The 22,302-nt window shown below is 41.3% G+C and overlaps 3 protein-coding genes across 3 annotated transcripts in view; 2 read left to right on the forward strand and 1 right to left on the reverse strand.

Moving 5' to 3' along the window:
• LOC118404398 (solute carrier family 12 member 8-like) overlaps positions 1-8,335 on the forward strand; it is a 43,273-nt gene extending 34,938 nt beyond the window's left edge. The window contains exon 17 of the mRNA XM_035803467.1: positions 8,164-8,335. Coding sequence (XP_035659360.1) covers positions 8,164-8,326 — 163 coding nt within the window. The 3' untranslated portion in view covers positions 8,327-8,335. The remainder of the gene's footprint in view (positions 1-8,163) is intronic.
• On the forward strand, positions 4,373-6,814 carry LOC118405139 (tripartite motif-containing protein 2-like). Its single transcript, XM_035804558.1, has one exon. It carries the CDS (start codon positions 4,472-4,474, stop codon positions 6,353-6,355), a length of 1,884 nt encoding a protein of 627 aa, XP_035660451.1. The 5' UTR covers positions 4,373-4,471; the 3' UTR covers positions 6,356-6,814.
• A 6,021-nt stretch (positions 8,336-14,356) lies between the features above and the next one.
• LOC118405161 (very-long-chain (3R)-3-hydroxyacyl-CoA dehydratase 2-like) lies at positions 14,357-19,284 on the reverse strand. The gene is made up of 6 exons (XM_035804586.1): positions 19,157-19,284; positions 18,672-18,779; positions 17,992-18,113; positions 15,655-15,694; positions 15,235-15,373; positions 14,357-14,499 (listed from the first exon to the last, which is right to left on the reverse strand). The coding sequence occupies exons 1-6, from the start codon at positions 19,250-19,252 to the stop codon at positions 14,417-14,419; spliced, it is 588 nt and encodes a 195-aa protein (XP_035660479.1). The 5' UTR covers positions 19,253-19,284; the 3' UTR covers positions 14,357-14,416.
• Positions 19,285-22,302: the final 3,018 nt, after the last annotated feature.

Genomic DNA, 22,302 nt, shown 5'->3' on the forward strand with positions numbered 1-22,302 from the left:
TTGGTGCCAATTTGATACATTCTGTACAACACTTATAGTGGGGACCCCAAAATACCTGAAATGGCTCATTGTCTTCCCCTACTGTTGGACCTGCCCAAAGCAAACATGTACGTCATCTGTACTTTGACTTGAGGTGGGGCTGCCACATCAGCAGGTAACACAATCATGGCGGCTGCACCGTCAAGTTTGGGGACACATTTTAGAGAAGAATTGACCTGCAGCATCTGTCTGGAGCTGTTCACCAGGCCCAAGGTGCTGCCCTGTCAGCACACCTTCTGTCAGGACTGTCTACAGGACCTTGCAAGTAGGCGAGTTCCCTTGCAGTGCCCAGTCTGTCGTCAGCAGGTCAGGCTGCCACGCCAGGGGGTTGCAGGTTTGCCCGACAACCACCTGGTTACAAGTCTGTGCGAGAGGCTGCAAAACCAGGCTACACTGTCAGGGGAAACAAGGGAACAACCCCAGTCTGGAAACAGGTGCAGCTTTCACCCCTCAGAGGAAGTCAAGCTCTACTGTAAACAGTGTAATGTGCCAGTTTGTTGTGAGTGTTGCGAAGAAGCCCATGATGTACATCCTACCACAGGCCTTAAAAAAGCTGCACAGGAAAGGAGATCTACAGTTCAGGCCTTGATCAATGAGGGGAGAAACATTCTGGAAAGTTACTGCAGCTTCATCAGAGGTCTGAGAGAAAAAGAAAAAACCCTGAATGAACAGAAACAGCAGAGAGACAACAGCATCATTCAGGCGTACAACCAAATGGCGCAGAAACTCACAGAGAGAAAAGACTACCTCTTGTCTGAATCCCAACAAAATCACAGCGAGAACTTGGAGAACATACAGACTGAAAAGGACAGAGTGTTACCAGATATCAATGAACTGTCTGCTGCCTGTGATCGAGCAGAACAAGAACTGCAGCAGGGGTTGGTAGAGTTTCTCAGTCAGCAAACCGCTTTAACAGAGGTGGTTGAAGAGTACAGAGGAAAAGCAGCACCAACTCCTGTACAAACCCAGCCTGCTGTCTTTCAGCCCACAGACACCCCAGTGCCAGTATTGGGACATGTGACGGTCCAGTCTCTCCCATCTGCATCAGAACCTGCAGCAAGGGACAGAGGCCGTTCCAAGATTGGTATCAAAAGGCCACCAAGGCCAGTACCTTCAGAAATGGGCAGGGGTCAACACCATGGTAACCAAAGACAAGGGAAGCATCAGCCTCAGAAGTTGACAATTGGTAGAGAGGGATCAAGAACAGGACAGTTTGATAATCCATGTGGTGTTACAGTGTCAGATGAAGGGGAGATTTTTGTAGCAGACTGGAGGAACGAAAGAATCCAAGTCTTCACCTTGCAGGGAACATTTGTGAGACAGTTCCCAACAATTGTGTCAGATGAAATGAAGATGTGCCCAGATGATGTGGCCATGGACGTGGAGGGGAACTTGTGGGTGGTGGGAAGGCTATATTTTAATTACTTTTCTGTGCAGTACAACAAACAGGGCAGGGTGCTGAGGAAGCTTGACCTACAGAGAACAGTTATGCACATAGGAGTTGCCGTGGACACCAGGAGGAACCACATCCTCATCACACAAACCACAGGAGACATGGACAACCAGCATGACATGAGTGGGGAAGTTTTGGTGTTCAGGCCAGATGGGACATTTGTGAGAACTGTGGAGAGAAAACGATGGAACTTCCTTTGGACTCGCCAGGGGATGAAGGACCCACGGTACATCACTGTGGACGCGGAAGGGAACATTCTTGTGTCAGACTTTGAGAACCACTGTGTCTATGTGTACAATGAGGACGGACAGTTTCTGTTCCAGTTTGGAGGTGAGGGAAGTGATGAAGGTCAGCTGCAGTGGCCCAGTGGCATCTGTACAGACGGGGCAGGTAACATCATCGTGGCAGACAGTGGGAACAGGCGTGTGGAGATGTTTGACAAGACAGGAAAATTCCTCAAACACATCACTACAGACATGCAGTATCCATGTGCTGTTGCCATGGCAACACAGGGACAGCTGGTGGTGACTGAAGTAATACGTAACACAGTCTCCATATTTTGCCACTACTAAACCAGTTTATACTAAGATTCCACAATCATTATGTAACCTTATGGCATAAAGTGAACAGTATTAACTTGGCAATTCTACATTATTTATATATTATAGTAACTGAAAATTCTGGACAACTTGATCTGTTAAACACTTTCTCTTCTGGTAATTTGAATGAAATTTGTTAGAACAATATTATTGTACCCTTGACTACAACTACTACTACTACTAGGTTTTTTACAATCGTGTGGCAATACTATTGTAACATCTCATGCAAATCTGTAGGTTTGTTGTAAAAGTCTGCTCTCAGCCCCTGATGATTGTTATTGATGTCAGTCATAATCCACTAAGGTCAAAGGTCAAAGCCTGCACAATGAGTGTGTAAATGGTACTATGTAGGACCAATGCAAAGTCTGCCCTTGCAGACTTTGGTCCCAGAATGCCCGCTCCTGGTGGCTAATGTTTAAACAGTAAACTTTGCTAAGAAATGCTCAGAATTAATTCAGATCCGTAATGATAGAGAAAATTCTTTGTTACCCAAAAATGGAGCTATTCTGGCTAACAGGAAGCATGAGCAGTGCTCGAAATACTTTTTTCAGCCAGGTTGCGCAGGTGGCAACCTGAATCAAAAACCAACTTGCGCCATCAGCATTTCAGGTTGCGCCACGTTGTTACTTTCTCCAAATTAGCTACTTATCCATTATCTGTAAAAACAGTTCATTTTTAGTTGAAGAAATATAACAAAACAAAGGTGCGTTCACAGCGCACTTTTCTCAATAAACAACATCCATTTATCGATCTTTTGAAAACAAAGACTGCAACAAAAGTAATATCTCAAAGAACCGTGAAAAATTAGCGATCTCCGTGGAACATTTTCTACGAATTCAGTGCCGACAGCGCGCCCCTCCCCAGTATAACGTTAGTTATCGTCACATTAGTGGTTGTTTTTCCCGCATTCCACGGACAGTATTGTCCCAAACAAGAAAAAAAACACCAAAATAAGCCTATACATGTACTTATCAGCAAGGACGTTAGGCATTCGATGAGTTTTCGTAAACATTGTCCAAGTGTCACGCTTTGCTGCGTGATTTTTCCCGGGAACACAGCGTGGAGACATCAGATATTCCACCAATAGTAGCGCCCAGGCGCGCTACGTCACGCCGAAATGGCCAATGGGGTGCGACTCTCGCGATTCGCAAGATGTGAGTTAGTGCGAGATTGCGCGAGACTTGAAGACTTGAACATTACAAATGGCGGCTCCAGAAGGCCGAAATCGGCGATTTTTGAACTTTGAGTGAAGTTTCCGGCGGAAAATTAGGGCTTACCAAAGGCGTACATTTTCTGATATTTTTAGTAAAGGGCCTGTAACTAAGGATTGTTTTGTTTACCCCAGAAATCTACTTGCGCCGCGCGCAACCTGACTTTCTGAACAACTTGCGCACGGAGAAAACTACTTGCACGAAGGGGGTGCGCAAGTGGTTAATTCGAGCCCTGCCATGAGTTTGTAATTACTAGTATTGAGATGTGCTGTGATGCAGACTATGTTGTATGTATTTGAGAATAACCTAATGTCCTCTCCAAAAAGTCTCTGTCATACCCTGGAATGAAAAAAAAAATTGATTACCAAATATATGTGTGTGTTTAGGGTGATTTTTGCTGTTGTTGAGGACATTTGTGTCTGACCTCCTTGGTCTGACTAAGTCCTTTTCTAATCAAGGACCCTAACATATGGGAACATAGGTCTGGAGTGTTAGAACATATGGGCTTCAGAACATAGGGCTAAATTCATAGGGGTCTGATTTTACTGTCGCTGTTTAAGAGAAATAACATTTTTTCCTGTTTAAAGCCGGATTTTATAGTCAGAACATGTCTAGATTGATTTGTTGAATATTGTCATATTCCCCCCAATAGAATTATATCCCCAAGCAAACACTCATGACCAACACCTGTCGGGCTGTTTAGTTATTTAGTAAATAAGTTACTAATGGTTGTAATCATTTTACACTTTAGCAGAGGGGGGCTGTGGATATTTCTGGAAAATGACCTAGTTCCTAAGTTAGTTCCTAGTTCCTAAGTAGTTCCTAAGTTACAAATTGGTTTATTCTCATGTTATTATTGTCTGTAGTGTGGCAGAGATATCTTTTATCAATATATATTCTTAAAGATTTCAAATAGGCTTGAAGCTGGCTTCACCCCAGGTTGATACACTGTGTACATACATAAAAAAATTTGAAAATTAATGATCCAAGAAATCCTGTCACATTTGGTGCCAATTTGATACATTCTGTACAACACTTATAGTGGGGACCCCAAAATACCTGAAATGGCTCATTGTCTTCCCCAACTGTTGGACCTGCCCAAAGCAAACATGTACGTAAGTTGTACTTTGACTTGAGGTGGGGCTGCCACATCAGCAGGTAACACAATCATGGCGGCTGCATCGTCAAGTTTGGGGACACAGATCAGTGAAGAACTGACCTGCGGCATCTGCAAGGACCTGTTCACCAAGCCCAAGGTGCTGCCCTGTCAGCACACCTTCTGTCTGTCACCATGTCTGGAGAACCTTGCAGGGAGGGGAGGGGCCTTCCAATGCCCAATCTGTCGCCAGCAAGTCAGCCTGCCACCCCAGGGGGTCACAGGTTTTCCAGACAATCTCATGGCAGCAAATATGTGTGAGAGCCTGCGAAACGAGGCCACACTGTCAGGGGAAACAAGGGAGCAACCCCAGTCTGGACACAGGTGCAGCTTTCACCCCTCAGAGGAAGTCAAGCTCTACTGTAAGCAGTGCAATGTGCCAGTTTGTACTGACTGTTGTGAAGAGGGCCATGATGGACATCCTACCACAGGCCTTAAAAAGGCTGCACAGAAAAGGATATCTACAGTCCAGGCTTTGATCAACGAGGGGAGGAATATCCAGAAAAGTTACTGCAGCTTCATCAGAGGTCTGAGGGAAGAAGAGAAAACCCTGAATGAACAGAAACAGCAGAGAGACAACAGCATCATTCAGGCCTACAACCAAATGGTGCACACAATGGAGCAGAAGCTCACACAGAGAAAAGACCACCTCTTGTCTGAATCACAAGAAAATCACAGCAAGAACTTGGAGAAAATACAGACTGAAAAGGACAGAGTGTTACCAGATATCAATGAACTGTCTGTTGCCTGTGATCGAGCAGAACAAGAACTGCAGCAGGGATGGGCTGAGATTCTCAGTCAGCAAACCGCTTTAACAGAGGTGGTAGGAAAGTACAGAGGAAAAGCAGCACCAACTCCTGTACAAATCCAGCCTGCTGTCTTTCAGCCCACAGACACCCCGATGCCATTATTGGGACATGTGATGGTCCAGTCTCCCCCATCTGCACCAATCCCAGCAGCACCTGCATCTAGTACTAATGCAGCAAGGGGCAGGGGTCATCACCATGGTAACCAAAGGCAAGGGGAGCCTCAGTCTCATAATCAAAGGGTGACATTTAGTGGAAAGGGATCTGGACCAGGAGAGTTCAATGGTCCACTTGGTGTTACAGTGTCAGATGAAGGGAAGATCTTTGTAGCAGACATGATGAACCAGAGAATCCAGGTCTTCACCCTGCAAGGAACATTTATCCGACAGTTCTTAACAGTCATGTCAAATGGACAGAAGATGGACCCACATGATGTGGCCATGGACGGGGAGGGGAACCTGTGGGTGGTTGGGTGGACAGGCTCTGCTCACTGTGCTGCGCAGTACAACAAACAGGGCAGGGTGCTGAGAAAGTTTGACCTACAGAAGACAGGGCCAGGGTGGTATGGAGGAGTTGCCGTGGACACCAGGAGGAACCACATCCTTATCACACAAACCACAGGAGGCATTGGCAACCCACATGGTGAAGTTTTGGTGTTCAGGCCAGATGGGACACTTGTGAGAACTGTGGGGGCAAAACAGTGGAACTTACTACGGCGACAACAGAGGATGAAGTGGCCTCGGTACATCACTGTGGATAGGGACTTAGGGAACATTCTTGTGTCAAATGGGGACAATCACTGTATCCATGTGCACAATGAGGACGGACAGTTTCTGTTCAAGTTTGGAGATTTGGGAAGTGGTGAAGGTCAGCTGTACAGTCCCCATGGCATCTGTACGGACAGGGCAGGTAACATCATTGTGGCAGACAGTGGAAACAGCCGTGTGGAGATGTTTGACAAGAAAGGCAGATTCCTTAAACACATCGCTACAGACATGGAGAAGCCACAGGCTGTTGCCATGGCAACACAGGGACAGCTGGTAGTGACTGATTATGAGAACCACACAGTCTCCATATTTCCCACCTACTGAACCTGTTTATACTAAGATTCCATGATGTAACATTGTGGCATAATGAACAGAATTAACTTCATAATAATTCTACATTAATATCAAAATAACTGAAAATTCAAGACAACTTGAACTGTTAGAATATGTTTCTCATCAGGTAATTTGAATGTAAGACTCAACAATTATACACCTTTTCAATTATAATGAAAAACAAACATGACTACAATGTACCGGTATGTACCAGGTTAGGTTTTCAAAAATCATTTGCTCGACATGAGAATTTGTTATCAATGTTAAAGTCTGCTGGTAGCCCTTGTTGGTCGTTATTGATGCCAGTCATATTATCCACTAAGATCAAAGGTAAAATGGGACCATGTGGGACCAAAGTCTGAGAGAGAGCAAACTTTGGTCTCAAGATGACCGTTACTGCCATTGTTTAAATAAGACTAGCTGTAACAAATTTGCACCGAAATGCTCTAAATCAGTTAAAGTTGTATGAGGGTTGGACATCCAGTAAACATTATCAAAAATTCAATCCCTTCAACTAATTAAAATGCAAATGTTTTTATCCAATTGTATAGATTAAAAATATAATTCATAAAGAAAAGTGTGTGTTACACAAGAACTGAACTATCATAGAGTATTAGTGTATTCTAGCTTCCAGGAACCAAGAGTTTGTGGTTTTTAAAATTTGCTGTTTTGTGAGGCAGACCATGTAACGTAGGAAAATGGGGGTGTAGGAACAGGCCTATAGTATAGGGGTGTTGAAACATAAGGGTGTCGGAACGTGCTTGCGAAAACAGAAAATAAAGATGTTTATCAAGGAATATTACACAAATTTAAGGCTCATTTTTTAAATGTTCTTTCATTGTCTTTTGCTACCCTTTATATTATACTTTTTGTTCCCTTAGCCAGGTGTCCAACTGACCCCAGTTTGGAAGTATAACTGTCAACGTGACAGTAACATCCGACAATCAAGTTTAACAACACAAAAGTTTTTACATACATACATTGTATGTCCATACTTTACTGTTGTGACTGCATCTGTAACTAAGCAGTGTGTGAACCAGTGAGAATTGCCCTATGAAGAACGTGACAAACTGTCACCAAAATGATAGTGTGAAAAGAGTCTCTATCTTCAATGAGGACTGCCAACCTGATAAAACTATTCAGGGTTGGCACAATTCAGTTCCACAAAGTAAAGCTTCTGTAGAATGATGCATTCTTATCATTGAATGAAGTTCAACTGAGTGTTCATGAATCCATGTCCATCCCCAGACGAGGCCCTCACCCTCCAGAGCAGTATGTCGTCATGCCAATGTTCGTCCAAAATTTTCCAAAACTTCCAAATGCTAATTCCAAGCAGGCCCTTTAGTCTGTCAAACTACAACACAATCCCACAAACACATTGTCATACTGTGGTTATTCAGTCCCACAAGCTAAGCTTCAGATCAGATTCTGTAATAAATTCAGATTATTTCTTAGTGTTCTAGCCTGCCTGAAATGTTTTCTGTCCCCTGGGTTTTGAATGGAAATTATGTCCAGCGGGGAAGGGGTGAGACAATCCTTAAGAGGTCCTGGGTAGCAACACCCCCCCCCCCCCCAGGAAAATTTTGAAATCTATACCCTCAAACTCTTTCCTGCATTTTGAGGGGCAGATTTTGCTGGTAAACTCAGCTTGGTTCAGTGGCATCTGTTTTGGTTTGTCTGTCTACACTTGACTTCCAAAATTCCATCAATTGACGGAAGGACAGATGCTGGCTTGAACCCTGTATATCATTGAATGAACTGTTATTAAGTGTTAATCATTCAAAAATGTCCCTCCTCAGACGAGGCCCGCCCCCTCCAGAGCAGTACGTGGTCACGCCGATGTTTGTCCCCACCAAGATGGAGACGGAACAGCTGAACGAGGACAGCGAGGACTACCAAGGTCGCGGGAGATACCACCAGTCTACCGTCATGAGGGGGGAGGAGTATGACAAGTTCGAGTAAAAAAAAAAACTTCTAAATTCATTTCATTGTGGCTAAAATTATACATTGTACAGTCAAACCTGTCCATTAGTGACCACAAAAGAAAAGGACAGCTAAGATTACCAAGGTCGCGGGAGATACCACTAGACTACCATCATTAGGGGGGAATAGTATGACCAGTTTGAGTAAAAAAAAAACACAAAATAGACAAATTTTCTTTATTATACTGAGGCATGAAGTATGCATTAAAACCTGTCTATAGTGGCCCCTAATGGGATTTGAAGAAAACCAGTGAATGGGAAAGTCTACGACAAGTTTGAGTAAAACAAACAAAACACAACAAAAATGAAAGGAAGAAATTTTCAATCATAGGCAAGGGATTTACAGTCAAAGCTGTGTATAGTGACAGCTCAAAGGACTGAAAAATCAACGTTATTGGGCATTTAAATTGTAGAAGGGATTCCAAATCTTTTCCATGGAAAAAATTTTATAACTGGCAACCAAGAAAAATGGCCACAATGACATCTCTGCATAAGGTGTTCCTTATGCAGAGGTGGTCACTAGAACAGTTTTGACTGTAACAGTTCTATGTAAGCATCTGAAGAGGGCTGGAAATACCCAACTGCAAGCTGCAATATGCGGAATAAATGTCGATATTGCACTAAAAAAATACACTTTCCACGATTAGAAATTTTAGGCTTGAATGATGAATTACAATTCAGCCAATAATAATGTAGTATGACAGGAAAAATTGGCTTCATCCAAATTTTGAAGTACTAGTACGTTGTTGTAAAATTTTTGACAACTTGCAATATTGCTGGTTGCGAGAGTGTTTCGAGCCCTCTTTACTATAAAAAGTGTACCACTAAATCTTAGACTATTGGTCTTCCCTCAGTGACTGTGACAGTACATTTTTTAGGGAAAAGCGACTGTTTTGGGAAGTTGTGGTTTGGGATAATAATGAGTTAAAGTAAGGTTTAGATTGTTGCTCAGGTCTTGGTTTTCTCAATGCTTTGTTGTCCGTGAAAAATTGTCAAAGATTACAGCATATGTTGTAAAGGATTTCTATGTTTTAGATCAGAATTTGTGCTCTATTTGGTACTTGTGCTACAAGCAGATCCTACGGTTGGATAATATAGTATCATAAGCTGGCTGAAGGAGTATAGCTTGCCTTGGAGTGTGATTTTATTTATCCCACCGTAGGATCTGCTTGGAGAGTACTACATATACATTTGTACTTGCAGTACATAGCATCATAAGTGTGCAAGCATTTCTTAGTGTTGGGAAGCTTTGTATAATCGTTGATCTGTAATCCATTGAAGGACAAAGGAAGAAAATGGAGAAAAATTCGTGAAAACTTCTTCCAAGATTTTGATAGTCCGCCGTGTTTTAAATACATTGTAGGGTTAGAGAAATCCTGTCCAGTACAGATTAAGGTTCGTAAAGTAACGCACATAATTACCCAAGAATTCAGGTAGCCTTAACCAGACTTAGTGTAAATAACCAGAGGTATAGTAAGTGAGCTTTCTGAGTAGTGGCAGTGTTATATTGTGCAATGTATGTATCATTTATGATTAGTCAGATATAGCCAGTTATCAATTGGTTAATGAGGGGAACATGGTTTAATTGAAAATTCCATTTGATGAGTTGAATTCTACATGTAGGTATGGCTGTCTTTTACTTGTCTTTAATAGGAAACTTTTCTGACAGTATTAAACCATTGTGTTATTAGTCAATAAATGACCAAATGATTGTGAAACGCTAGTTCACAACAGCCCTACAGCTTTTGCCATGACTTAACAGCTCTACACAGGAATGACAGTCTCTGCCACACAGGGCACATCTGTAATAAGCTGACTCAGGTCTGTTGCAGAGTTCTTTCCCCAGGATCCGCTTTTCTTCTGCCATGCGCATCAGTCTGGTTTCTCCTGATTTTAGCTGCCTGGATTTTAAACAGCTGGATCTGTCATTTGCATTTAGGTCCTCACAGTGCTCTGTGTTCCACCAATATGCCATCTGCTATGATCGTTCAACTCTTTACTCGCGTAAGCTCTTTCTATATATTATGATTGTGGATTTTGGCTGCACTGCCGCTGTACCTTATATATCAGAAAAGGTAAAAAAAAGCTTAAAAGATGAGTAGTTAAAACATCGTAATATATTTCAGGTTGCTTGGTAAATTTTCTTCACTGGATCACTGAGCATTCCTCTTGTTTGCTGCATATCTGTTATTTCCAAAATTAATATTATTTATGCGACAATCATGCTATAGTTATCGCTTTTCGGCTGAAATTATGCCTCCCACCTTTTCCTGTTTGTAATATATACTGCTTATTGTATATGTACAAATTATTGATGTATATGACATAAGTTTATATGATTATGGTATGAAAAATGTATATGTTGTCATTGTTGGATATGGTGAGTGGATTCTTGAACATTATAATATAGTGGAATTTTATGTATCATTCTGTTAATTATAATGTTGTAAAGGACATACTGTAAGTTATAGTTAGATGCCATCTATATGTATATATGGGAGACTAAGAGTGTTTAAGAGAAAGTAACATTGCGCGTGTTATGTTCAAGTATTTGATCAAGGTAACATGTAGGTATGCAAAATGTAGCTGTGCAATATGTTGAAATTTATGGGATGGACACTTTGTTTGCATTGTTATGTTCTTTGGTGCAATTTTGTGAAGAATTTTCTTTTCTGAGTTGTGACGACTTTGTTGTATATTTTGGGGAACGTCAGCTGTAGTTTTCAGACACAAGAATGTTGTTTTTGTCATTATCAGATGACCACTGCATACTGAGGTTTAAACTTAATTGTGTAGCCAAGGAAATGGTCCACAACACAGAAAGTCCTTGAGGTTATACTGGTCTTGTGGTGAGATTTGTATATGGCTTTGTGTATGTTGTCAAACAAAAGTCAGTTTCATTTGAAGTCATGAAAAAAGTATTGTTGATATGATGCTTGTACCTTGGTTAACGTTGTCATAATGTCGATGATATAACATGAAATGTTAATTTAATCAAGAGTCAAGACCCATTCCAAAATTATCATTAATATATATATATACAGATACTGTATCTGCAGAATATTGTGATTGGTCAATAAAATTTTATGTAAAATTCAATTTTGTCATGGTGTTGCTTTATTTATTGTTGGGCCTATGAAATAAGTGTTGTGTTACATGTATACTGTTTCAGTCCTCAAAAAATAGGGTCAGGTAGAATTTTCTATATTTCATTTTTTAGTGCACAAGGGGAGAAAATAGCCTCCGATGCATTTTTTGAACGAAGCTGTTTTTAAATTGGGGAGGGGGGCAGGTTGATTTTCGATTTTCAACATTCAATTTCGCTAGGTTCTCTTATGCCGGGAAAGCAAGTTAGCCGAGAATGGTAGTTTCACCCATCTCGTTTTCGTTGGGGAAAATTCCTTTCCAAGGCAAACTTCCTTCCTCGGCATTGTCTTTCCCCACATAAGAAACCTACTAGCCAATGTCGAAAATCGTGAAGACTGCAAAAAAGACTGCAACTGAGGCTAGGAGGGAGACAGCACAGTAAAACTGATCTAGGAGAAGGCTATTCAGCACCAAGGGCACAAACAATTTCTGTTTCAGGAATATCGTGGTAAGGCCTAGGAAAAAAAATGTTGTGTTTCCTGTTTCCCTACCTTCCTTAGAAAAACCTGCCGACCCTAGACTTTTTTGGGGGATGGGCAGTGGAGTCACAAAGCTTCCAGTTAGAATTTTCATTCAGTCTGCTTCCTATTGAAGTAAAAACAGTCTGCTTGTCCTATCTAATGAAGGATTAATGTATCTATTGTGCACAAAATCAAAGTTTGACATTGAAAGACAAGTGTCCTCATACATTTCAGTTTCCTTTGTTCAACTGTATTGTTACAGTAATATGTATCACTAGATTTTTGGCTAGCCTAAAAAAAATTACAAAAAAAAAAAAAAGATATCCCCTACCTACCGACCCTAATTTTTTCAGGACTGAAACAGGAAACACAACATTTTTTTCCTAGGCCTAAGTGCCTTTTCCAAAGGCACAAGATCAGGAGCACAACAGGATTTGAACCCAGGACCTCTTGCTTCTGGGCCAAACACCCTTCAGTTATGCCAGGGTTGTAGCCAGCCTGAAATCATTTTCAGTCCCCTCTATTTTGAATCCGAAAGAACGAGACGTCGAACCAAAGGCATAATGTTCCTAAGGGGATCTGGGGGCATACTCCCCTGAAAAATTTTGAAATCTAGACCCTCTGAAACCCAATTTCCTGCATTTCGAGGTGTAGATTTTGTTGGTAGACTAAGCTGTAACAGTTCATCTGTTTTGGTGAAAACTTACACAAGAAGACAATTTTTTATATCTTCACTGACTTCACATGTAGCTTTTTGTCCATTACAGAGGACAGAATGGGCAAAATTTTTTTCTGTCCCCAGCTGCAAAATTCCTTCAAAGGACTGAAGGACAGGTGCTGGCTACTACCCTGAGTTATGCCAAACAAAAATCAATACATTTACACAAAGTCACTGAATAACGATTTGTATTCAGATTTCATAAAGCACTGCTCAACAATAAAACATCATCTGCAACTAAAACTAAATAAAGCTCCTTGCTATGAAAAAACAATTCTTTGTTACATCTATAGAATGTCTTAAGTTACCTATGCCATAGCTATAACACAATACATCAACAATACTGGTAATTTCACTGAACTACTTAATAATCATTTTATGATATGTTAAAGTCCAGAACTTTAAAAAATACGAAAAAAAATTGTTAATTGGTCCATTCTCAGAGCCAGAATTATGTTATAAAATCACACTTGGCCTTCAAGAAAAAAAAATTGTAAAAACAATGACAATTCTGTAGCAATTAGAGAAGATAGCTTCAATTATGTAGCAAAATCTTTAAAATACAGAATAAAATAGCAAAATCTTTATAATACTTATTACCATTTTGACAGTATTCGAAACAAAAGTGCAACTCTTAAGGGCTTAAAACTGCTGATCATCTTATCCATTAAAGGTACAAATTGACTCCTTATGAAAGCTACATTTAAAAAGATCAAATGCTTTTGTTAAGTTGTTTGGAATCTAATGACTGTAGAATTGATATCAGTCCATTTTCTTCATTGGTTACTTCTCTGCAAGATGACATGGCTTTTAAAGACTCCCTCCATTGTTACATAATGTGCTTGCTCATTTATTTCTACTATGTGTATCATGGTATCTGCAATGTCTGCAATGAAATACTAGCTGTTATTTGTGCAAACTACATTTGTAAAGTCTAGGATGTTGGTCAAAACTAGTCACTGGTTGATGAAAAATTCTATTAACTGTTTACATACGTGACTAATGAACCTCTTCAACGATAGGATGTTGGAGTTTTCTGTTGCATGACCAGTAATGTCTTCTGTCTGCCTACAACTGTATATAACGGCAAGAAGCAGCAATCGAGTCAGAAGCTCTGAGGAAGATGTTTGACATCGAAACGTAAGCAGATGAGAGACTGGCCAAGAAAGGCCTTGAACCTGTCTGTAGTGGGCCAGAATCCGCGTGGGCGCCCCAAGAGGAGATCGGTAGACAATGAAGATCTTAGAAAACTGCAAAAAGCCAACCCCCTTGACAGAAATGGATGGAGGGCAGCAATTAAACCAAAACGTCTTGGCGACACGTCCAACCTCTGCAAGACAGGGAAGAACGGATGCTAAACTGGATAGTGAGTGAGTGAGAGAGACATTACTGTAGCCTGAGTACCTCTGTATCCTCCTATATCCTCCGTAGTGACCGCTGGCTCAATATTTTTACTTTCCGTGGCTAGCAAGCGAAAGTATAGAGTCAGCAGTCACTATGAAGGATGGTACTCAGGCTAACATTACTGGTTGTGTAAAAGAAAACTCCAATGTCCTGTGTTCTACCAACCCAATGAAATTATTTTCCAAAGTATAAACTTAAGCCTGTCACAGTCTTTCCAATGTTTTTGCAGAATAAAATTTTAGCTTAAATTAACCTCCTTTCTGGCGCCTTACCCTGTAATCAGTACAAAATTTTTAGCTAGAAGGCTGCCTCAGTAGAAAGAGGGTTAGATGAGAAGTTTTTATTCCTTCTTGGTTGCCTTGGTGATCCCTCCAATGATCTTCCTGCGTTGTCGGACCATGTGGAAATACAACTGGGGAAAAACTGGGGAGAAAAAAAATCAACTTGATGATACAACCTGGTATAGATCAGGGTTGTAGCCAGCACCCATCCTTCAGTCCTTTGACGGAATTTTGCAGCTGGGCACTGAAAAATTGTTTTGCCCATTCCGTCCTCTGTGACGGACAAAAGTCGATATGTAAAGATATAAAAAAAACTGTCTCCCTTGTGTAATTTTTCACCAAAACAGATGCCGTTTAACAGCTTAGTCTAGCAGCAAAATTTACACCTGAAATACAGGAAATAGTGTTTCAGAGGGTCTCTTGGGCGCTTCATAGGATTCAAAATCGGGGGGACAGAAAATGATTTCAGGCTGGCTACAAGCCTGGTGTAAGCAAGCATTTTCAATCTATTCAATTCTTAGACTACCCGGTAACCAATTTGTAATAATCTCACAGAGGGAAAGTCAAAATGAAAGCAACAACAGGCTGGGATACTAAGATAGACTCACATGCTTCCACAGCATTTTCACTCATTCAAGGGAATAATTGATTTGCAAAAATTTGCATGTGGAAAGACAAAATAAAAACAAGGGATTCTTTCCTTTGGGTTTGAATTAAAGAAAAATGAAGCAGGCAAATCCATGAGCAAGAAAATTATATTTGATATGATCCTGGTGCCTTACAGCTAAGTGTATACATAAATACATGTTGAGAGAATTATGCATAATCAACAAATACAATAACCAAAAACTTAAACTCGTCTGGTATGATAGCTTACCTGGTATGTACGTGAGCATGATTCCCACCAGGAAGTAGTGGTAGTAGAAGGAGAAGTTGATCGGGTTGGGCAACTCCAGGGAAAATGCCTTCTGCTCAGCTGCTGGTGTCACTGCACTGTAGATGGCTAGGAGCTCCCCCTGGTGGAATAGGAGGCAAGTGCATGACACTTTTGAACACTGAAGTTTGCAGACATTTTGCACATAACCTCAAAAGGCCTCTTTATTCATACAGACAAAAGAGGCATGTAATTTTCTCAAATTTTTTTTAATTCTTACCAGGCTGGTATATGTACTAATTTACATAGTAATCTGTAGCAATGATTTTTACCCTTGCTGGTTGCTTTGTTGGCCTCACCAGACTTAAATCTACCTCAAAAGTTACTAAATCTACGTACTATAAACAAGAACGTCATACTTACAGACACACCAATCGGGTACAGTACTATGAAAAACGTATATCTGAAAAAAATATGATAACACATTACATTATTGTCATATACACAATATCAAGTTATACTTCATAGCATTGGATAGCACTTCTTTGACATGAGAATTTCAAACTTGAGGATACAATCACATTTGAGTACTTGTCTGAAATCATTAAGCATCTAGAACTTAGTAGAAGCATAAGCCCTGTCATACTGCTTTTTTTTTTTAGAAAAATTGAGTACCCTAAAAATGATTTATGATGTAAGAACCTAACATAACAATGGAAATGGGTGCCAGCTTTTACATTTTGGCACTGGGGAAAAAGTAGAATATATGGATGATACACTAATCCTTGTTGTGAATGTGAGAGAGACTCACCTGCACCACTGTAGTATGTAGGGTTTCATGTTGAGCAGAGCAAAGGTGTAGAAGGAGTGAATGAGTGAGAGAGAGAGAGAGAGAGAGAGAGCCTTACCTGCACCAGATTCAGATTCAGATTCAGCTTTATTCCTGGATGACTTGGCATGTATATACACATGAAATACGTCATCAGTAACAGAATCAACTTTAAAACATTAATACATTTACAACATTTAAAATTAGACAGCAATCGGATTAAGAAAATATACATGACAGAATCAACATTCTTTACCGATCATCTAGCACTTTCGTACAGCAATCGTACAGAGCGGGGTGCAAATGACATCTCATGTCGCTTCGTTTTACTTCTAGATGCCCTGTATCGGGCTTCCCGACGAAGACTGTACGAACTGTCCTGAGGTGAAGTAAAGAACTCCCTCAGCGGAGAGCTACTGTCCCGCAGTATGTCTTGTAGAGTCTTCAGCGTCGCTGCGTCCCGTCTGTCTGATAGTGAGGGCAGAGAGTCAGATGGGATACCAATGATTCTAAGACAGCGCCTCTGCATGGCTTCTAGCTTGTCTGACAGGTGTTTCGGCAGTCCTCCCCACACCGGACTGGCATACTCCAGTAAGGGGCGTAGGAATGTTAGGTAAATCTGGAGCAAGACATCAGTAGGGAGACCAGCCTTCTTTGCTGCTGCAAGGTAATACACACGTGGACGGGACTTCGTCAACATGAAATGAACGTGTTCATCCCAGGTAAGGTTGGCAGTGATGTGTACTCCAAGTAGTTTGAAAGACGTAGTCCTCTGAATCACATGTCCGGATATTGTCGGATGAGGAGGGACAGGAATGTTTACCTCCTTCCTTGCGCTGATAACCATGTCCATTGTCTTTTTCCCGTTTACCTTGAGAGAGTAGTCCTCCCCCCATTCAACAATGGAGTCAAGTGCCTTCTGCGTTTGACCAGGAAGTGACGCCATTAGCATTTCAGAGGTTGTCAGATATAAGGTTATACCACTGTAAGATGTAAGGTTTCATGTTGAGCAGTGCGAAGGTGTAGAAGGAGTGAATGAGTGAGAGAGAAAGAGAGAGAGAGAGAGAGAGCCTTACCTGCACCACTGTAAGATGTAAGGTTTCATGTTGAGCAAGGCGAAGGTGTAGAAGGAGTGAATGAGTGAGAGAAAGAGAGAGAGAGAGCCTTACCTGCACCACTGTAGTATGTAGGGTTTCATGTTGAGCAGTGCGAAGGTGTAGAAGGAGTGAATGAGTGAGAGAGAGAGAAAGAGAGAGAGAGAGTCTTACCTGCACCACTGTAGGAAGTAAGGTTTCATGTTGAGCAGTGCAAAGGTGTAGAAGGAGTGAATGAGTGAGAGAGAAAGAGAGAGAGAGAGAGAGAGCCTTACCTGCACCACTGTAAGATGTAAGGTTTCATGTTGAGCAAGGCGAAGGTGTAGAAGGAGTGAATGAGTGAGAGAAAGAGAGAGAGAGAGCCTTACCTGCACCACTGTAAGATGTAAGGTTTCATGTTGAGCAAGGCGAAGGTGTAGAAGGAGTGAATGAGTGAGAGAAAGAGAGAGAGAGAGCCTTACCTGCACCACTGTAGTATGTAGGGTTTCATGTTGAGCAGTGCGAAGGTGTAGAAGGAGTGAATGAGTGAGAGAAAGAGAGAGAGAGAGTCTTACCTGCACCACTGTAAGATGTAAGGTTTCATGTTGAGCAGTGCGAAGGTGTAGAAGGAGTGAATGAGTGAGAGAGAAAGAGAGAGAGAGCCTTACCTGCACCACTGTAGTATGTAGGGTTTCATGTTGAGTAGAGCGAAGGTGTAGAAGGAGTGAATGAGTGAGAGAGAGAAAGAGAGAGTGAGCCTTACCTGCACCACTGTAGGATGTAGGGTTTCATGTTGAGCAGTGCAAAGGTGTAGAAGGAGTGAATGAGTGAGAGAGAAAGAGAGAGAGAGAGCCTTACCTGCACCACTGTAAGATGTAGGGTTTCATGTTGAGTAGAGCGAAGGTGTAGAAGGAGTACCGGATGATCTCTGTGATGGTCCAGGCAGCAACACATAGGCTCATTCCCAGGCTGGTCTGGGCCTGGGAAAATATACAGAACAGATCTTACATACTGTAGTCCTAAAATGCATGGAACCTAAGCTAGCCTGCTTGAAGTACTGAACAGGCAGCAACACATAGGCTCATACCCAGACTAGTCTGGGCCTGAATAAAATAATGAACAGGCAGCAATACATAGACCCAGACTGGTCTTGGCCTGGTAAAATATACAGAATACAATTGTTACATGCACCGCATATGAGGATGAACTGAACAGTATGTCCTACACAACCTAACTAGAACCCAGGCTATTAGCTATAGGTCTGCAGAAAGTACAAATCATCTTGAACTATAACCAATAAGAAAGCCCTAGGCAGCCTGCAAGCATATTTTGCATAGTCAGAACTTTTTTTCAGCTAATAACTATGGACATAGTTTGCTATCACAGCTATACAGTGAAATACAGTAACAAGTAAATGTAGATGAATATTGTTAAGTGACAAAATTCGTCTTTGTGACAATTTTTGTCAGCATTTTCTATGGGTAACATGCCCCAGATAAAAATTAGCAAATACTTGAGTTTTTACAGACTAACGTTACCTCCTTAAAAGGATGTGCCACGCCCCAGACCAGGAACACCCGTGAGAAGACCTGGAACGCCGTCAGGAGAACATTGGAGGGGACGATACCCAGCGCCGCGTGCACGATCTAAACATTACAAGAACACAAGATCTAAACATAAGAAGAGCACATGAAAGGGTTAAATATGGATAACAAACATGCAAGCACCATGAACATAATATTTTCCTATTGTTGTAGAGTTGAATATGGCATTAGAAAACAAGAAAGAGCAACAAGAAATGATGATATTGTATTTTGGTGTCAAAGTCAGACAACACATAATAATTTGATGATATATTTCTTGCTTATAAAATACCTCCTAGAAACCAAGGGACTGGAATACTTTCAGCATATATAAACTTGGTACTAATACTAGTACTGATCAGAAAGCAAGTACACTTAATATATACTATTCGGTATTATCAACAACTATTCAACAATGTCTGTAAGTATTTCCCACTCACCTCCAGGATAGCGAGTGACTGGAACACTTTCAGCACCACCTCTACACTGTCATATATCCCTGAGTACATCTGTGGGGGGCTGGGGTTGGTCAGCATGTGTATCAGGTACACATAGAGGACAGCTATCCAGCTGTAATGGGATGGTAAAGTAAAAATATCATCGTCATATATCCCTGAGTACATCTGTGGAGGGCTGGGGTTGGTCAGCATGTGTATCAGGTACACATACAGGACTGCTATCCAGCTGTAACAAGGTAAAACACTTTCACTAGTTTCAGCACCACCTCTACACTGTCGTATATCCCTGAGTACATCTGTGGGGGGCTGGGGTTGGTCAGCATGTGTATCAGGTACACATAGAGGACAGCTATCCAGCTGTAATGGGATGGTAAAGTAAAAATATCATCATCATATATCCCTGAGTACATCTGTGGAGGGCTGGGGTTGGTCAGCATGTGTATCAGGTACACATACAGGACTGCTATCCAGCTGTAACAAGGTAAAACACTTTCACTAGTTTCAGCACCACCTCTACACTGTCGTATATCCCTGAGTACAGCTGTGGGGGGCTGGGGTTGGTCAGCATGTGTATCAGGTACACATATAGTACTGCTATCCATCTGTAGGGCAAAACAAATGTAAAATGTCTATGTTGAACAACCCTTGACGCAATGTGCCGTGAGGTACTTTGTCTGGTACTGTGTAGAAGTGGAACCCTGACTATGTACACACAAAGGTGAGGGTATCGGCTGTAGTGCTAGTGGCTTGCACAAATGTGTGGCCCAGGGGCTACAAAAATGGAGATGGGCACCACCCCATTAGTAACCATCTGTTTTAGACCTACAGGTAACTGAAGTAGCTTCCATGATTTTGAATTCTTGGCCTGATTAAATCTCACTTACAGCGGTCCGCCCAACATCCGCCAGCCAATTACAGTCCGGGACAGCAGAGTTTGTGTTACACATACACAGACTAGGGAACTCTTAGCTTTTAACAATAGTTTTATCTTATGGTTTACTCAGTAGGAATTTTGACACTGGCTTATCAATTATCTGCCTTGAGCATTTTGTTGAAATATATCTAAAGACTTTAGGCCAACAAGATAAAAGATCACAAAAGAGTGACTTAAATATACAAGTGATTTTATCAACAGGATTAAATATACATTTGAGTCTGCTGTGTCCCAGTATTGAGGACATCCTTACTAGTACGCACACCCCACAATGTAAACAAAACTATCTGATAACAGTTTGAAATCTCAGGAATGCACACCAACACTACACACAAGTCATACGAGAACCAGTCAAGGTGACACTGTCCAGATAATATTGGATAATGGTAGACTCCACCCGGCCTTCCTACAGGGTCAGGGACTCAGGGTTGTAGAATTTGATGAGAATAAGGCGAAAAATGGGCTATAAGAGCTAGTCAGAGTTAAGTTTAGTCAGAATCTTATCCTTTTGGTCAACATTTCAAACTGTTTGGATGAATCTTATGTTGCCCAGTTATTCTCCCTAACTGTTACCATATAGCCAGTAGTTATAGTCAGTATACTGTGGGCTAAGGAAATGTCAGATGACTTGGTCACTGTTTTAGAAATAGCAGGGCTCGAAATACTGGGTGCATGTGCACCCAGGTGCACCCAAAATTGGAACTGTGCACCCATTTTTTTTCAGTGGGTGCACAGGGTGCACCCAAATATTTTCTTAGGTTTATGTATGGAAAGATATCAAGTATACTATTATGCATCATATTCTGGACATCTAAGTGTTAGAAAGATAATAAAAATGTCTGTCATGTTACTTGTTTAAGAATTTGATAGCTTTTAACTATGTTTTGTTATTAGTTTTTTTTGACATTCTACTTAAATTTAAGTGGTGCACCCAAAAATGTTTTGGTGCACCCAATTTTTTTAGCTGGGCGCACCAGTGCACCTATTCCCAAAAATGAATTTCGACCCCTGAATAGAGAAATGAAAAACGAAATTCTGAAAGCAAAATCTCACTTTCAATATCTAAGATTTGTTGTTTGTTTATAAATATTTATCTACAAGTTACTCAGGCAAGATTCTAGGTGTTAATTGTGAATATAGTTGTGTAAAAACAGTCGTAAATATGCAAAAATGCCATGCCCGTCGCCACGCCCCTTTTTGCCCCACCCAAGACCAAGGTCGATCGTTTTACGTTATCTGGGTTTAAAATAGAAAGATAATTATTTCAGTCTAGTGGAGTAAAGTTGAGCATGGAGTGGGGCACATGTACACACATGGAAGGATAAAATAATACATTTCTTTTTTCTCAATTCCTACACGTACGTTACATTTTGATTGCAAATGGACAAAGGAAAATGATATTACGAGCATATAAAAAATTTAAGCTGCCAGGATCGCACCCGAAACGTAATATATTGTATATTTCTATTGGAGGGTTAACAATATCGTCTAAAACTCGAGTACAACTGCAAGATTTTTCTCTCACTCTGCAAAAACGGAACGCAAGGGTCAAAGTCTTTCTTATCCGGTACCGTTGTAAACAAATTATGCATGATTTTAGCATGGTCACTTTCTCTGCATGTAACAACGTTTTTCAAAGGAATTACACGTCCCAAACACAGAACGAACACACAGAATAGCTGTACTAACCCTGCTGTAAGTACGATGTTGTACAGAATGAGCCAGCCGCGCGCCAGAGGCCCGGGGCCGGCCCGAGGTTTGGGGGGAGACTTCGGCCCAGCTTTGCCACCTGCCGCCATGATGGGAGTACTGGGGGTTAAAGGTCATCGAAAATGGCGGGAAATTTCGATGTTCAGTGCTGCGCCCTGAGTCGTATTCAAGCAGATGTAAGGTGCCGCTCTTTTTTCTGCCTTTCATACGATTTCCTCGCGAAAGGCGAAGAAAGACCACTAGTCACCCACCCCAACCCAATAGCGCCTCCTATCCTTTGATTTGGACCCTACATGTGTATGCTGTCTTTCGCTCCAGAGGTGAACGGGAACGACCCTACTAACGTTAACGTTACGTATGAATAAACAAAGGTTCAAACAACAAACAAACTGTTGTGACCTTTGATAACCTTACCAAGACTGGTCTGGCAATTTTGATAGAAGTGGTCGAACTGGTCGCTATACATATAACGTTAGATCTATAA

Source organism: Branchiostoma floridae, chromosome 17 (assembly GCF_000003815.2).
Source record: "Branchiostoma floridae strain S238N-H82 chromosome 17, Bfl_VNyyK, whole genome shotgun sequence".
Classification (NCBI taxonomy): Eukaryota; Metazoa; Chordata; class Leptocardii; order Amphioxiformes; family Branchiostomatidae; genus Branchiostoma; species Branchiostoma floridae.

Coding starts and splice junctions, on each gene's coding strand:
- LOC118405139 (XM_035804558.1), top strand. CDS start 4,472: ATGGCGGCTGCATCGTCAAGTTTGGGGACACAGATCAGTGAAGAACTG.
- LOC118405161 (XM_035804586.1), bottom strand. CDS start 19,252: ATGCTGACCAACCCCAGCCCCCCACAGATGTACTCAGGGATATATGAC. Junction 18,780..19,156: donor AGTCACTCGCTATCCTGGAG/GTGAGTGGGAAA, acceptor TGTAATGTTTAG/ATCGTGCACGCGGCGCTGGG. Junction 15,695..17,991: donor TACATCTTACAGTGGTGCAG/GTAAGGCTCTCT, acceptor TATTTTTTTCAG/ATATACGTTTTTCATAGTAC.